This window comes from Dasypus novemcinctus, unplaced genomic scaffold (genome assembly GCF_030445035.2).
Source record: "Dasypus novemcinctus isolate mDasNov1 unplaced genomic scaffold, mDasNov1.1.hap2 scaffold_514, whole genome shotgun sequence".
Classification (NCBI taxonomy): Eukaryota; Metazoa; Chordata; class Mammalia; order Cingulata; family Dasypodidae; genus Dasypus; species Dasypus novemcinctus.
In genome coordinates this window covers 32841-47667 of record NW_026688478.1, presented here as the reverse complement: position 1 = coordinate 47667, position 14827 = coordinate 32841, and the positions used below count along the sequence as shown (strand labels likewise).

General features: G+C 55.4%; 1 protein-coding gene across 1 annotated transcript; it reads left to right on the top strand.

The window, feature by feature from the left end:
• The first annotated feature begins 1724 nt into the window (after positions 1-1724).
• Positions 1725-13903, top strand: LOC101433667 (T-box transcription factor TBX21). Its single transcript, XM_058292919.2, is given in 12 exon segments — positions 1725-1909; positions 1911-2052; positions 2054-2182; positions 2184-2383; positions 10802-10956; positions 11286-11407; positions 11963-12121; positions 12266-12327; positions 12587-12725; positions 12727-12822; positions 12825-12962; positions 12964-13903. Coding segments are annotated over 12 exon segments (1605 nt in total). The 5' UTR covers positions 1725-1892; the 3' UTR covers positions 13210-13903.
• Positions 13904-14827: the final 924 nt, after the last annotated feature.

Sequence of the window (14827 nt, the reverse complement as noted above, 5' to 3'; positions counted from 1 at the left end):
GCAGGCAAAACCTTTCCCCGATCCGTAAGGCAAAGGGGAATGGTGGGTAAGGCGGGACCAGTGCCCATTTCAGGTGCTCTCAAGGACCCAGCCTCAGTCTCCAGGGATGCGCTGATTCTCACTCCCTCCCTGCTCCTGGGCCCCGCCCCCTGCCCGCCTCCTGCGCCCCCCCACCTCGCCTTCACTGCCAGCCTGCCTCTCAGGACAGCTCTGGCTGGGAGCAGAGGGTCCCCCTGGTGGTCCGTAGGGTGAACCCTGTTGGACTGGGACAGGGTTGTAGAGAGCTCAGGGGGGAGATCTGAAAAGGGCTGAAGTGGGGTGCGGAGAGGTTGACTTTTAACGGGATGAAAATTTTAAAGTGTTTTCCAAAACACTCTTTAAATGTAAATCTTTATCTATAAATTGACCTGCAAAAAATTCCATGGCACCTTGTTGACGTGAAAAAAAAATACATGTTACAAAACAGCACGTGTAGCGTTTGTATAAAATTATGTATCTGTGTATATGTGTGTGTGTGCAAAAGACAGGCAGAGATGTGGTGGTGTCTGGAAGGGTGTTAACTTTAATGTCAATCCGCTCGCCTCCGAGAGGCTGGAACAAGGGCTGATCCTTCTGCTTTTCTGCAATTTGCTTAAGTTTTCTCTCTGAGTAGGTTTTATCTGTATGCACAGGAAAACTCTCAATGATGCTATTTTCAGCTGGGGGGGGGGGGGGGTAGGATTGCTTTCATTGTAACAGCAATATACCTGCATCAGTTAGAAAAGGAAAATGGAGAAAAGCTCCGTAGTCCCAACGCCCAAGGCAGCCCTCTGGAGCAGGCGGTGGGTTCCCTTCCTGTCACCGGCTCTGACTCAGATCAAAGCAGCGTTTGCCTCGAGGTGTAACAACAGGCTGGAGCGCGCCGCGGCGCACCCCACCTCATGGAAGGCTCAGCCCTCTGAAGGGCAGGAGATCCATTTGTTTCCCCTCTGACGCGCGTGAGGCTGACGGGCAAGGCAGGTGACTTGCCCGTGTCACACACACCTCGGTGACAGGCAGAGGGGTCTGTCTGAGCACTCAGCGCAGGCCTGTGCTCTCGCCACTGCCTCTGGCCGCCGCGCCGCGGTGGGGAACTTTGGGCGCGGCGCGGTGGAGACCAGGCGAAGGCGCCGTGCTGCGGCGCGCTCGGGTTGAGGGGCTCTTCCGCGGCCCCAGCTTCCAGGTCTGCCTCGGGGCGGGCGGTACGCGGGACGCCTTCCGCCCGGACCCCTGGCGGGGAGGAAAAGGGCAAACACTTCCCGCAAAGCCACTCAGCCCAGAGCCTGGGCACACGGTAGGCATCAGTACATAGCTGCTCAATGTTCATGGCCCAAGCAGACCCAAGCCAGAAGGCCCACTGAAGGCCTCCCCCTAGGAGCCGGCCTGGGAGGGGCGCCTTCAGGGATGGCTGGACTTCCCCGAGGGTCCAGGGGAGAGAAACGCGCCCGGCGTTCCTGGTGGAGGGACTGGCACTTCCAGAAGGCAAGGTCTAGAAGTACTACCGGGCACACGGGGACCCTCCGGTCCTAGTCGACCGCGGAGAATTTGCCTCGTATTAGCCACGAGGGGGCGGGGAGGGGCGGGGCCGAGGTGGGGGGGCCCGGAGAGGCTTCATAAAGCCACAGCAAAGGCGCCGCGACGCTAGTGACAGCGGCCCGCGGCAGAAGGAGCCGGCGAGCTGCCGCGCGCCCGCCAAACGCGGGCGCAGGACCCAGGCGTCCGAGCCCGGGCTTGGAGGGCCCCCCGCCCCCGGGGCCCTGGCCCCGCCCCTCGCGCGCCTCCGCGGACCCGACCCTCCCGCCCGCCCCAGCGCCGCGCGGGGGCCCGGCCGCAGCGCCCCTCGACGGCTGCGGGGAGGTGCCAGCCCGCCCCGGATGGGCCTCGTGGAGCCGGTGCGGAGACATGCTGACGGGCACCGAGCCGATGCCGGTGAGCGACGAGGGCCGCGCGCCCGGCGCCGACGCGCAGAACCGCTACTTCTACCCCGAGCCAGCGGCGCAGGACGCGGCCGACCGTCGTGGGGGCGGCGGCCTGGGGGGCGCCCTACGCTGGCGGCGCCCTAGTGCCCGCTCCTTCGGGCCGCTTCCTGGGAGCTTACGCCTACCCGTCTCGGCCCCAGGCCGCCGGCTTCCCCGGGCCGGGCGAGCCGTACCCGCCGACGGCGGGGCGCCGAGGGCTTCCAGCCCGGGGAGGGCTACGCGGCCCTGGACGCGCGGGCCGGCCTCTATCCCGGGCCGCGCGAGGACTATGCGCTGCCCGCGGGGCTGGAGGTGTCCGGAAAGCTGAGAGTCGCGCTCAACAACCACCTGTTGTGGTCCAAGTTCAATCAGCACCAGACGGAGATGATCATCACCAAGCAGGGACGGTGAGCCGGAACACGGCCCTTTCTCCTCTCTCTCTCTTTCTTTTTCGCCTTCTCTCTAGACGTTCATTGCTCACGTCTCCATGTCCCTCGCAGTTTTGGCTCAAGCTTTAGGAGGTGGCAGAGGACAGGGTGGGGGTGGGCGACTTTGCAGGGACGACGGGAAGTTCTGAGGGGCTGTTTACTTCCAAGGCATCCCTCCAACAAGCCAGAGAATGCAGCCGGGAGGTGGATGGGACCCGCGAACAGAGAAGTTATCTTGGTTTAGGAGAAGGGTGCATGGGCTCACCGGAATTGGCGTGTGTCCCCGTTGGTCCTGCCTGAGCAGGGGGTGGTATGGGGCCTGGAGGGGGCAAGGATAGCGTTCTGGGGTGACAGGGCAGAGTGCCTCTTACCCTGTGTGTGGGGAATGGAGGGGAGGCCAGAGCCTTGCAGTGTGGGGACAGTAACAAGCCCCCGGATCCCCCCCAGCCCCTTTGCTGTTCTTGCACTCAGGTCGGCTTTGGAGGGGGGACGGGGAGAGGCTGGATTTGGTGACACAGAGAAGCAGTGGCCAAGTTTCCCTTCCGGGTGTACTTTGAGATCATATGTCTGGTGGGGGAGGGGGGGCTGGGGGGGGCTGAGGGAGAGCACAGGTCCCTTCTAGGCACAGGCCCCTACTGGAGGGCACAAGTGTCGGTGGGCCTGGGCAGCTGAAGCTAGCCCAGGGGTTCAGGTTGGCGGCCAGCTGCATGCTGACACCCTGGGGGCCCGTCCTCTAGAAGCCTGTGCACAGCCCTGCTTGGTAAGTCACTGGTCCAGGCTGGGGGGAGTTGGGAGGGAGGACCCCTTGCCCCAGTGTGTGGGGGTAGGGTTTGGGGCTGAGGATGCTGCTTCCGGGTATAAGCTCCTATGTGGGGAAAGAAAGAGAAACTTGCTACTTGCATGGTATTTGTTTAGTATGCAACACCCCTAGTTGTGTGTGTGCGTGAGAGCCTGTGTTCCCCTCCCAATGGGGGTCTCGGTGGGGTGGGGGCCAACGAGGGCCTCTAGGGGGAGGGGCTGTGTCCTGATGGGTCTGAGGCCCTGAAGGGTTGGAGAGTGGACACCAAGTATGCGCCCTGGCGAGTGAGAGGGCAGGCCCCGCTGAGACCGGGTTGGCACTCAAGCTGGCCATTGCTGGAGCCTTCTTCCCTCCAGGTGATTTCTGGGGGGTGGCCTGGGATTGAGGGACCGGTCAGCCAACCACGGTCAGCTTGGAGCTGCTGAGTTGTTCCTTTTTCTCTGGGATGAGCCCAGGAAAAAACTGGGATTTGCTTTTATGGTTCGGCCTTTATCCCCTCAGCCTTCTGAGAATTCCCCTCTCTTCCCTGGAAACATAGTCCCTCTCTGGTACCACCAGCGCAGCCCAGGCTTCTGGTCCCAGTGCGGTGGGGGAGCTTTGTGGGCCTGCCCAGAAGAGCCTGTCCAACCTTCTCACAGCACAGACAGGGAAACAGGCCCAGAGACGACAAGAGACTCTTCTGATGTCACCCAGCCATTGGTGGCTGAGCTGGCACCAGAACTCAGGTGGTATCTGACTGGGTTTCTGTCCCCTGAACCCCATGGGCACCAGTAAAAAACAGCCACCATGTTGTCCAAAGGCCCTGATACTTCCATGATGTCACCGTGTGTTTGCTAGGCCAATTCACGGCCAGGGACACCGAAGCACGGGATGTCTAGTGGCTTGCACACGGTCACACACAGGCCAGAACTCGTACCTCCTAGCCTGCCACTCTGTCGCGGGGCCAGGCTGTCGGGGCCTTCCCACCCTGGCCCTGGCACCCCTCGTGGATGGGGTGGGGAGCAGAGGCCAGCACTTTGGTCTGGCTGGTGCGGGGCTGGCTGCCCGGCTGAGTGGCCGTGTTTCAGAGGGGCCATGGCCACCTCTCCCTCTGTGGCCCTCCTTCTTTCCTTTAACACTCTTGCTGAATATCTCTCTCATGGCAAATTCTGTCGCTTCCCTTTTAGATCCACCCATTTATTTATTATTATTATTAGTAGTAGTAGCAGTAAAAATTTCAAACGCAACAGCTAAACTAGTAAGGTAATTCAACTTTTATCAGAAAACCACGGGCAGAGTAGTCTAGCTTTACACCTCACTCCTGCTACGGAAGTCATATCTATTCCTTCTTCATGACGCTTGTCTATTGGGTTAATGATAATGAGTAGTCTAAAATCATGATTGTAATATGAATTAGTATATGGTTCTTTTACGTAGGAAGATCTGGACTCTTGTGGAAGGAATATGCCCTTTTTTGTAAACTAAATTAGAAAAAGAACATTACTTTTAAAAAGTGCAAAAAAATTTTCAAACCTTTACAAAAATGGAGAGAAAAATTTACTTTTAGTGGACCTCCGCGTTCCCGTCACTCTGCTTCACCAGTGGTCAACACTGATCTGATCTTGCTGCTTCTTTATCCTCACCCGCCTCCACCCCACCCGTCTGCCGCGATATTAGTAATACAGTAAGTAGAGTAATATCATAAGTAATTAGTAAGTAAATCCTAGACAATGCATTATTTCATTCTTAAACACTTCTCTATGCAGCTCTAAAAATATCTTTTTTAAAAATAAACACTATTCTATTATCGCACCTGAAAAAAAAATCATCAGAAATTCCTAAATCCCCAGTCTCCCTGATTGTCTCATAAATGTGTGTGTGTTCCACAGCCCTCACCCTTTTCGATCTGTCCCGAGGGGCTACTTCAGCATCAGGGAGTCCCTGTTGACAGCAGGGGCAGTAGCGCCCTCACCATTTCCCTTGATGTCGCCCCTTGGGCCGTGCCTGGGGTCCCCAGGCTGGGGAGGAAGAGACAGAAGCAGCCCAGTTCAGCTCCCCCAGCCCCCGAGCGCCCGAGTCTTCTCAGTCGGGCTCCAGTGCTCTGGGAAGTCGGTGGCCATTTCCTCCTGCTGCAGGCTTCTGAAAAGGAAGACCTGGGCTCGGAGAGTCACTTCCTTTCTGTCTTCCTGCTTCGGCAGGCTCGCCTGGCCCTCCGTGCCTTCCACTGACCCTCCAGTCACTGCCACTTCACCCACTGCCTTCCTCCCTTTTGAAAAATCCTTCCACCCTGAGGCCCACCCGCAGCCCCGCAGCCCCGCAGCCCTTTTCGCCTTGGGCTGACTCCCTCGCTCCCGGGCCCTTGCTCTCCCACCCACCCTAGGCCATCCCTGAGGAGGGACCAGGGGAGTCACCCCTCTCCCCCTGGGCAGGAATGGGCTGTGGCGTGGGGGCTGGTCTCAGGGTCCGGAGCCTGGTCGAGGCAGCTCGGAGCCTGGTCGAGGCAGCTCGGATGGGCTGGGAGAGGGACGCTGATGAAACAGCGGCTCGATCCACCTGGAGGTTTTCGGGGGCCTGTAAGCTTGTGTATTTGTGGAGCACCTGGAGAGCCTGAGAGTGTCCCCTACGGGTTTGTGTTGGCGTGTGTGTGGCAGTGCGTGTGTGGTGAATGTGTAGGAGAGTATCTAATAGATGATGGTAGACATTCTCAGTAGAGGAAGAGAGAGGCCGGTGTTTCTGCGAGTGTGTGGGTGTATGGGTGTGTATTAATTGCTGGCAACCTCCACTTTTCTGGGGGTGATTGGCTGATTATTATAATTAAGTTAACTTCGGGTCTTCTGGTAGCTTTGTTGTTAAGTAGCTCAATTTGCATTTGTGTATGTGTGTGATGTTAGGGGTTGATAAAACAATAATTTCAGCCCCACAGGCTCCTTTCTGGCCTCACAGCCTTTAGTGTTTTCCTTCTCCACATTCTGCCTCTGAAAACATTTTAGCTCTTTAAATATATATATATATATATATATATATTTTTTTTTTTTTTTTTTTTTTTCGGGCTTAAGTCTACTTTATTTTAGGGTGGCCTGGCTTCATTTCTCTTGAGGGAGGTGAATACAGCTGTGCTTTTTCTTTTAGTCATTTGCAAGTGGCCGCCGACTTCTACTAAGTGGGCTTGAGGTTGGTAGGAGGTGTCAGTCCCTTGATGGCCAAGCCCATTTTAGGTACACGGCATCCCCAAACTAGCCTCCCAAAGATGGTACCCACTTAGACCTCTGCCAGCCGTGGACAAGAGGACAAGTCTCCCCACCGCCTTATCGGCATTAGATATATTAACAATTTTTAAACATTATGCCAACATGACTGACAAAATCTATCTCTCTGTTATTTTAGTTCACACTTAATCAATTATGGTGAAGTGGCGCACGCCAGGTGTTCAGGATTGGGATGGGATATGGGATCCTGCGAACCGTCAAGGAAGGCCAGTCCTTGGAGGCCGTGGAGGGGTTTGGGGTCTTGGACCCTGTCCTCTGAGAGTGGAATGGTGGCTGTTAAGTGGATTGTTTTGGCGGACTCAGTTTGGCACCATATCCATCTCCACACCCTTTTCCTTGCCAGTGAAGATGTAAATCTGTGCTATTTTGGGATTATAGCTCGTGGTGATGCTAGACTTTTAGGGTGAAACAGACCTCCCTTCTCCTCTCCCATTTCCCCATGATCTTCCCGTGTCTCTTCCACTTCCCTCTACTAGAAATGAAAGCAGGGTGGAGGGAAGGAGACCCCAGCGTGCTCTCTGCAGTCAGAAGACCCTGATTCTGCTTTCCCACCAAGAAACCGTTGCCAAACCTCTCTCAGGCTGTTCCTTCAAATATAGAATCAGAAGTAACATTTTATATCTCAAAGGACTAAGTTTCCCAGCTGCTGAAACAAATACCATACAATGGGGTGCTTAACAACAGGGATTTATTGACTCACGGTTTCAGAGGCTGGGCGGCCTCCTCCCTCCCGGGGTTGGTATCTTCTGGGTGGCGGGCAATCTATGCGGTTCCTTGACTTTTCCGTCACGTGGCACTGCACATGGTGGCATCTTCTCCTTTATCTTCCGGGTTCCGTTGACTTCCAGCTCCTGGCTGCTCCCCGTGGCTTCTCTCTGTGAACTTATCTATAAGGCCTCCAGTAATAGGATTAAGACCCATCCTAATTCAATTGGACCACACACCTTGCCTGAAGTAACCTCATAAAACAGGTCCTATTTACAATGGGTTCACAACAGCAGGAACGGATTAAGAATAGGAAAGGATTAAGAATAAATTATGGGGAAAAAAAAATTTAAAAAAAAGAAAGTAAGTTGTGGACTGGGGCACATAACTCCAAACCACCACTGACTGGTTGGTGAATTGGCTGGTATAGAAATATAGGCTCATAAATAGTATGTTCTTTTCCATTCCTTTGTGCCTACAAATTAGGGGTAGGAATCAATTACAATACCAGAAGTGGTTAAGCGACCTGACCATGGCTGTAGAATGAGTTAGATGTAGAAATGGATTGAAAATATTCTGCCACCCCCAATTGTACAAGGCCTAGTGCCTAACTTTTGGTTTCTCAAGGTGACGGGCCCAGCTGAGCTGAGCCCCTGGGATCTCACCCTCAGCCAGGCCAGAGGGCTTTGAGAGCTCTGAGCCTCGGAGGTTGGGAGGGAGGTGGGATGGGAAGGACAATGGGCTGTGTTTCACATCTTTTGAATGTCATAGATTTGAGAGGTAATTTGGGCAGGAGTTATTCTCCCTATTTACAGGGGAGAAATCTGAGGTTTAGTTTAGTAATTAATTTGTCTAGGGTCAGAGGGCCAATAAGTCTCCTTTTCTCTGCCCAGAAGAGCCTGGGAAAGACAGGAATGTGACAACGCCCTCCTGGGGGTCACCCCAAGGTTCTTGGGGACATTGTTCTGGGACGCTCTGGGAGTCAGGGCCTACCCCAAATTGTAACTAGGTCCCCTACTCCTCCCTCCCTTAAGTTTCCTGTCTCATGGACCAGTGCTTTTCTTCCCACCCTACAGTGCTTATCATAGGAGCAGGGGAGGAGAAATGAGTGGGTATGAAAAGTTATTGTGAGGGAAGTGGACTTGGCCCAGTGGTTAGGGCGTCCGTCTACCACATGGGAGGTCCACAGTTCAAACCCCGGGTTTCCTTGACCCATGTGGAGCTGGCCCATGCGCAGTGCTGATGTGCGCATGGAGTGCCCTGCCACGCAGGGGTGTCCCCCGCGTAGGGGAGCCCCACGCGCAAGGAGTGCACCCGTAAGGAGAGCCGCCCAGCGCTAAAGAAAGTGCAGCCTGCTCAAGAATGGCGCCACACACATGGAGAGCTGACACAGCAAGATGATGCAACAAAAAAAACAGATTCCCGTGCCGCTGACAACAACAGAAGTGGACAAAGAAGAACATGCAGCAAAAGAGACACAGAGAACAGACAACCGGGGTGGGTGGGGGAGAGAAATAATAAATAAATAAATAAATAAATCTTAAAAAAAAAAAAAAGAAAAGTTATTGTGATGAGGACTTCATTATGCCATCCTGAGAACTCTGCTCTTCCAGCTTGGGTTAGAAGAGCAAGGGACTTACAATGGCACTGAGCCGGTGGGGGTGGCAGTTGTGGTCCTGATGATAGTGGAGGTGGTGTTTGCAGTGATAGAGGTGATGGTGGAGGTAGTAGTTATATTGATGGTGGAAGTGGTGGCTGTAGTGATGGTGGTGGTGATGGTGGAGGTGGTGGCTGTAGTGATGGTGATGGTGGAGGTGGTGGCTGTAGTCTTGGTGGTAGAGATGATGGAGGTGGTAGTTGTAGTGATGGTGGCGATGGTGGAGGTGGTGGCTGTAGTGATGATGGTGGTGATGGTAGAGGTGGTGGCTGTAGTGATGGTGGCGATGGTAGAGGTGATGGCTGTAGTGATGGTGATGGTGGGAGGCAGTGGCTATAGTCTTGGTGGTGGAGATGGTGGAGGTGGTGGCTGTAGTGATGGTGTTAGTGATGGTGGAGGTGGTGGCTATAGTGATGAGGGTGATGGTAGAGGTGGTGGCTGTAGTGATGGTGATGGTGATGATGGAGGTGGTGGCTGTAGTGATGGTGGTGGAGGTGGTAGAGGTGGTGGCGATGGTGGAGGTGGTGGCTATAGTGATGGTGGTGGCGATGGTGGAGGTGGTGACTGTAGTGATGGTGGTGGAGGTGGTAGAGGTAGTGGCTGTAGTGATGGTGGTGGAGGTGGTAGAGGTGGTGGCGATGGTGGAGGTGGTGGCTGTAGTGATGGTGGTGGAGGTGGTAGAGGTGGTGGCTGTAGTGATGGTGGCGATGGTGGAGGTGGTGGCTGTAGTGATGGTGGTGATGGTGGAGGTGGTGGCTGTAGTCTTGGTGGTGGAGATGGTGGAGGTGGTGGCTGTAGTGATGGTGATACTGATAGTGGAGGCTGTGGTTGCAGTGATGGTGGCTATGGAGTAGGTGGTAATTATGGTGATGATGGAGGTGGTTGTAGTGCTGGTGCTGCTGCTGGGGGAGGTGGTAGAGATGGTCATGGTATGGAAGTACCTCTTTCTCCAAAACCATTCATTTGGCTTAATAGGGGCTATTGCAGCGTCCCACCTCCAAATTCCTCTACTTTCCCTGGGAACCAGGTCTTTTTAGTGTGAAGACTATGGCTGATAAAGTCTTCTTTCAGGGACATGGACACCACTCTAGCTACTTCTCTGAAGACCCAGGCATGAGGTATCAGGCCCAGGAAGGATGGGGCAGAGAGGGGATATGGGTGCATGCTGTGGGGCTTGGAGTGTGTCAGTGGAGAGGATGAATGGGAGACTGAGGCCACATGGGGCTTGGGGCTGAGGTGTGAGTCCCTGCTAAGAGCCGTCTATGGAGGGCTGGCTTGTGGCCCCCCTCCACCCAGGAAGCAGACTAAGGTGAGAGATGGTGGAATGCTGGTCAGTGTTTAAGAACCGGCCCTCAGAAAGAAAAAGCCCTGATCTGTAGGGTTTGCTGATTCCCGTGGCATAAGTATTCCTGCCATGGTGGATTTCAAGCTACCCATGTGATGTCAATCAACGTGGATGTGGGAAGAGACACACGGTACAGGACATTAGATGGTAGTCTGCTATACAGATGCAAGAGACATAAATAACCTCAAGAGCGCAGATAATAGTAAAATAATTGAAAAGTGATGATTTTTAAGTATTTATTACTGTTTTTTAAAAAAGAATAAACTGTATTTTTAGAGCAGTTTTGGGTTCACAGAAAAAAGTTGCTAAGAAGGTACAGAGAGTTCCCACATAGCCCCCCAAACACAGTTTCCCCTATTAACATCTTGCATCGTGTGGTTTGTTTGTTGTAATTGATGAGCCAATATCTACACATTATGGACTTGGTTTTTATGTAGTGTATTTCATTGTAAGTTTATGTAATTTAATTTTTAACCAAGGCTGTGTTTAACACCTGGCTTTCGACTTCCTGAACGTTTTATGATGGGTGCTGGTGAATGGGTGGGAGCTGGCTGCTGCAGCACCAAGGGCTGTGACCAGGGGCGGCTGGCCTCCGAGCTCGGGGCTGACGGATCCCGGGGGGTGGGGGCGTTTCTCCTCTCCCCAGGCGCATGTTCCCATTCCTGTCATTTACCGTGGCCGGGCTGGAGCCCACCAGCCATTACCGGATGTTCGTGGACGTGGTCTTGGTGGACCAGCACCACTGGCGGTATCAGAGCGGCAAGTGGGTGCAGTGCGGCAAGGCCGAGGGCAGCATGCCAGGTATGCGCTCTCTTGGAGCAGGGCTAGGTTACTCTTTTTCTCCGAGACTGGGGCGCCCCCTGGTGGGTCCAGGAGGAACCCCTAAATTCCTGCCCCCGGCTGCCCCCAACCCTGGGCTGAGGGTTTAGTTCCCATCCCATCCCCCCCCATTGCAGCCCACCCCATCCCACCTCCCGCTTGGTTTGCCATCCCTCTTCTCCTTTGCTCTAGCCTGTCTTCTGCTTGGTTCTCTACCACGCCTCCCCCTGCCCTGGCCCCCTGCCTCTATTTGGCACCCCCCAGGGGCCTCGTCCCAGAGGCTGCAGGCCACAGAGGGTAACTGTCCACAGGAAACCGCCTGTACGTCCACCCAGATTCCCCCAACACCGGAGCGCACTGGATGCGTCAGGAAGTTTCCTTCGGGAAACTGAAGCTCACGAACAACAAGGGCGCCTCCAACAACGTGACCCAGGTAGGCCTCGCGCTGAGCCGGGGCTGGGGATGGTCCAGTGGGTTGCTTCTGTTCTGGAAGCGCGGCCTTTCTCCCCCTCTGAGCTCCTGGGGTCTTTCCCAGCCACCTTGGGGGAGAGAGAAGCTGAACCCGAGGGTCAGACGACGGCCCTCTGCAGGCCCCTGCAGACACCAGCCGCCGGCCTGGGGGTTTCTTCCCCAGAGTTCCCGGCTGCCCGCGCAGGCCCTGCTGGCCCACAAGTGGGTCTCAGCAGTCCCCGGGGATGGATGCAGAGTGCTCCAGATTGAGCTGCCTCGTTCCAAGTGCCCCGATCCCTAGGAAAGCCCTGCTTGTGCTATACCTTGGTCACGGTGGGGCATCTGGGGATAGAAATCGAGGCAAGAGGCTAGAAGAAGCAGAGGCTGGAGATTCTGGGACAGGGAGGCCCAGGAGAAGCCAGTTGGTGGCAGGGCAGAATGGACAAGATGACCTCAGGGCCCTTCCTAGCCTGGCTAGGGGCCAGCACTGGTCGCCTGCAAGCCCTTCCTCCCCCAGCCACCTGGCTGTCCCTTTCAGATGATCGTGCTCCAGTCCCTCCATAAGTACCAGCCCCGGCTGCACATCGTCGAGGTGAACGACGGAGAGCCAGAGGCGGCCTGCGGCGCTTCCAACGCCCACGTCTTCACTTTCCAAGAAACCCAGTTTATCGCCGTGACCGCCTACCAGAACGCTGAGGTGAGGGCCGCCGCCGGGGGTGGGGGGGGGGGGTGGGGTGGGGGGGCAGGGGGAGGGGCTCACGGTCTTCCTTGGGAGGGATTTTGGAAGGTCCCTAAACCCCCAGACCCAGGATCAGGAGACTCTGTTTCCCCCCCTGTCTAGATCACACAGCTGAAAATTGATAATAACCCTTTTGCCAAAGGATTCCGGGAGAACTTCGAGTCGTAAGTGCCCCTGGGCTCCCCTCACCCGGGCAGAGGGCCCTCCCCCCGGTCCCTCCCAAGCCTGGGTCTTCAGATCTGTGCCTCCTGGGCTGAGCCCCAGCTCCGCACCCGGCCTCAGCACATCCTCTCCTTGCCCCCTGAGGGTGGGACCGAGTGGGGTGGCGGCTGGAGGGCAGGCAGGCGGGGGAGGGAGAGGGCCGGGAGGGCCCAGGGGCCAGGTTGCTCCGTGACCCTGGTTTCTTGCCTCCTGCCTCTTCAGCATGTACGCGTCCGTCGACACCAGCGTCCCCTCCCCGCCTGGACCCACCTCCCAGTTGCTGGGGGGAGACCACTACTCTCCTCTCCTACCCAACCAGTACCCTGTCCCCGGCCGTTTCTACCCCGACCTTCCTGGCCAGCCCAAAGGACGTGGTTCCCCAGCCTTACTGGCTGGGGGCGCCGCGGGAGCACAGCTATGAGGCCGAGCTTCGCGCGGTCAGCATGAAGCCTGCGTTTCCTGCCCCTCCGCGCCCGGGCCCGCCATGTCCTACTACCGAGGCCAGGAGGTCCTGGCGCCCGGAGCGGGCTGGCCCGTGGCCCCGCAGTACCCCCCCAAGATGGGCCCGGCCGGCTGGTTCCGCCCCATGAGGACTCTGCCCGTTGGAACCTGGCCCCGGAGCCTCGGAGGGGCGCGGCCCAGAGGACCAGGGCACCCCCTCGGTGTGGACCGAGATCACCCCCATCCGGCCAGAGTCCAGCGACTCGGGGCTGGGCGAAGGAGACTCTAAGAGGAGGCGCCTGTCTCCCTACCCTTCCAGCGGCGACAGCTCCTCCCCTGCGGGGGCCCCTTCTCCTTTTGATAAGGAAACTGAAGGCCAGTTTTACAACTATTTTCCCAACTGAGCAGACGGCATGGGGAAGGGACCAGAGACAGCGTTATTAGATCGAGACATCAACCAACCTAGGAAACGGGCTCGGGACTGCGAAGCCGCCTTCCCCTCTGTCACGTCTCCTTGCAGGAGTTGGTTAGGGAAGGGGGGAGGCCAAGAAGGATTCTGGGGTTCACTTGCTATTTCCTGGCTCTCCCATCCCTGCCTCGGCCCCATCTACAGCCATTTACCTGGTGCTGCTTCTGGCTGGAGAACAGAAATAAGGGAACAAGAAGGCCTTGATTTAAAGGAGCTTCCTCCCTTTGGGTGGGGTGGGTGGGATCAGGTGGGGGAGGCTGGAAATGGGAGATTCTGCTCTGGAGTAACTTTCAAAAGTTTTGTTTGCCTGTGTGCTCATCCCTGATCTGAAAATAGATAAACATGGCTTTGATAGCAGCCAGGCGTAGGGGCCAGGGAGAGGGCTCAGGGCCTGGGGGCGGCTGGCCTGGGCCCACCCTCTCCCAGGAAGGTTCAGAGGAGCGGCTGCCAAGGGAGATGGTGCACTTCTCGAGAAGCAAGGTCCTAAAAAAAAAAGGAGCAAGGTCTTGGTGGTTGTGTGCGCGCGCGTGCTTTTCATTTTTCCATTTTTGGAACAGGGGAGGCTATTTATTGTACAGAGAGTGGTGTCTGGATGTATTCCTTTGTCTTCATCACTTTCTGAAAATAAACATGAAACTGTTGAGAGTGTCCTGCTTCCATGCCAGGGTGGGGGGCCTGGGCAAAACGGAAAGGGAACTCGACTGGGAATTGCTCGGGCACCGAAGCTCTGTTTCTAGGGGACATCCTGGAAGCCCGAAGTGGCTCCATTCAGGGGCTCAACCGAAGAGGGCGAGGCCACGTGGTGGTGGTGGATGCGGCCTCCGAAGGGGCCTGGCACGGAGGAGCGCCCTCGCCGTGTGTGAGCTCTGACCCGGGGGAAGGGTGCCAGGGCAAGGCCGAGGACCCGGTCGGGGCTGGGCTCGGTGCAGCGGGGAGTCGCTTCCGTTCCTCTTTGAATGTCTGGAAACCTCGACTCGCCGCCTCCATCTTAAAGGAGTAAGTGTGAAGTTGAACGACAGGAAATTGCCATTTTTGTAATTCGAGTTGTCAACTATCAGCAATTTCATACGATTCTACAAATCCATGTAGAGCATTTAGAACAGTGCCTGGCAAGCAGGAAGCGGTCAAAGTGTGAGCCATTGCTGTGTTACTATTATCGTTTTCTGCCTCTGTTTCTGTCTCTCTGGCTCTTTATACACATACTGAACCACGTCTGTAAACTGACACACGCTTATTTTAAAGAATTCAGCAATACAGATAAGTAAATCTATGGATTTAAAATTACCCCAAATCCCACCACCCATCAATAATTATCAACATTAGATAGATTACATAGACAGAAATACTTTCATGAAATTGGAATAATATTGAAGATGTTTTTTTTTTAAAATAAAAATAATTCCTTTTTTATTTACAAAATTTAATAATACAAACCAAACTTCAAGTGAAATGAACAGAATTGCTGAACTTGAGATAACTGTTTCTTCACTATGAGAAATAGTTCCTGAAAGAGCACACTAAGGTTAAGAAAAGAGGTGACGGGAAATACTAAG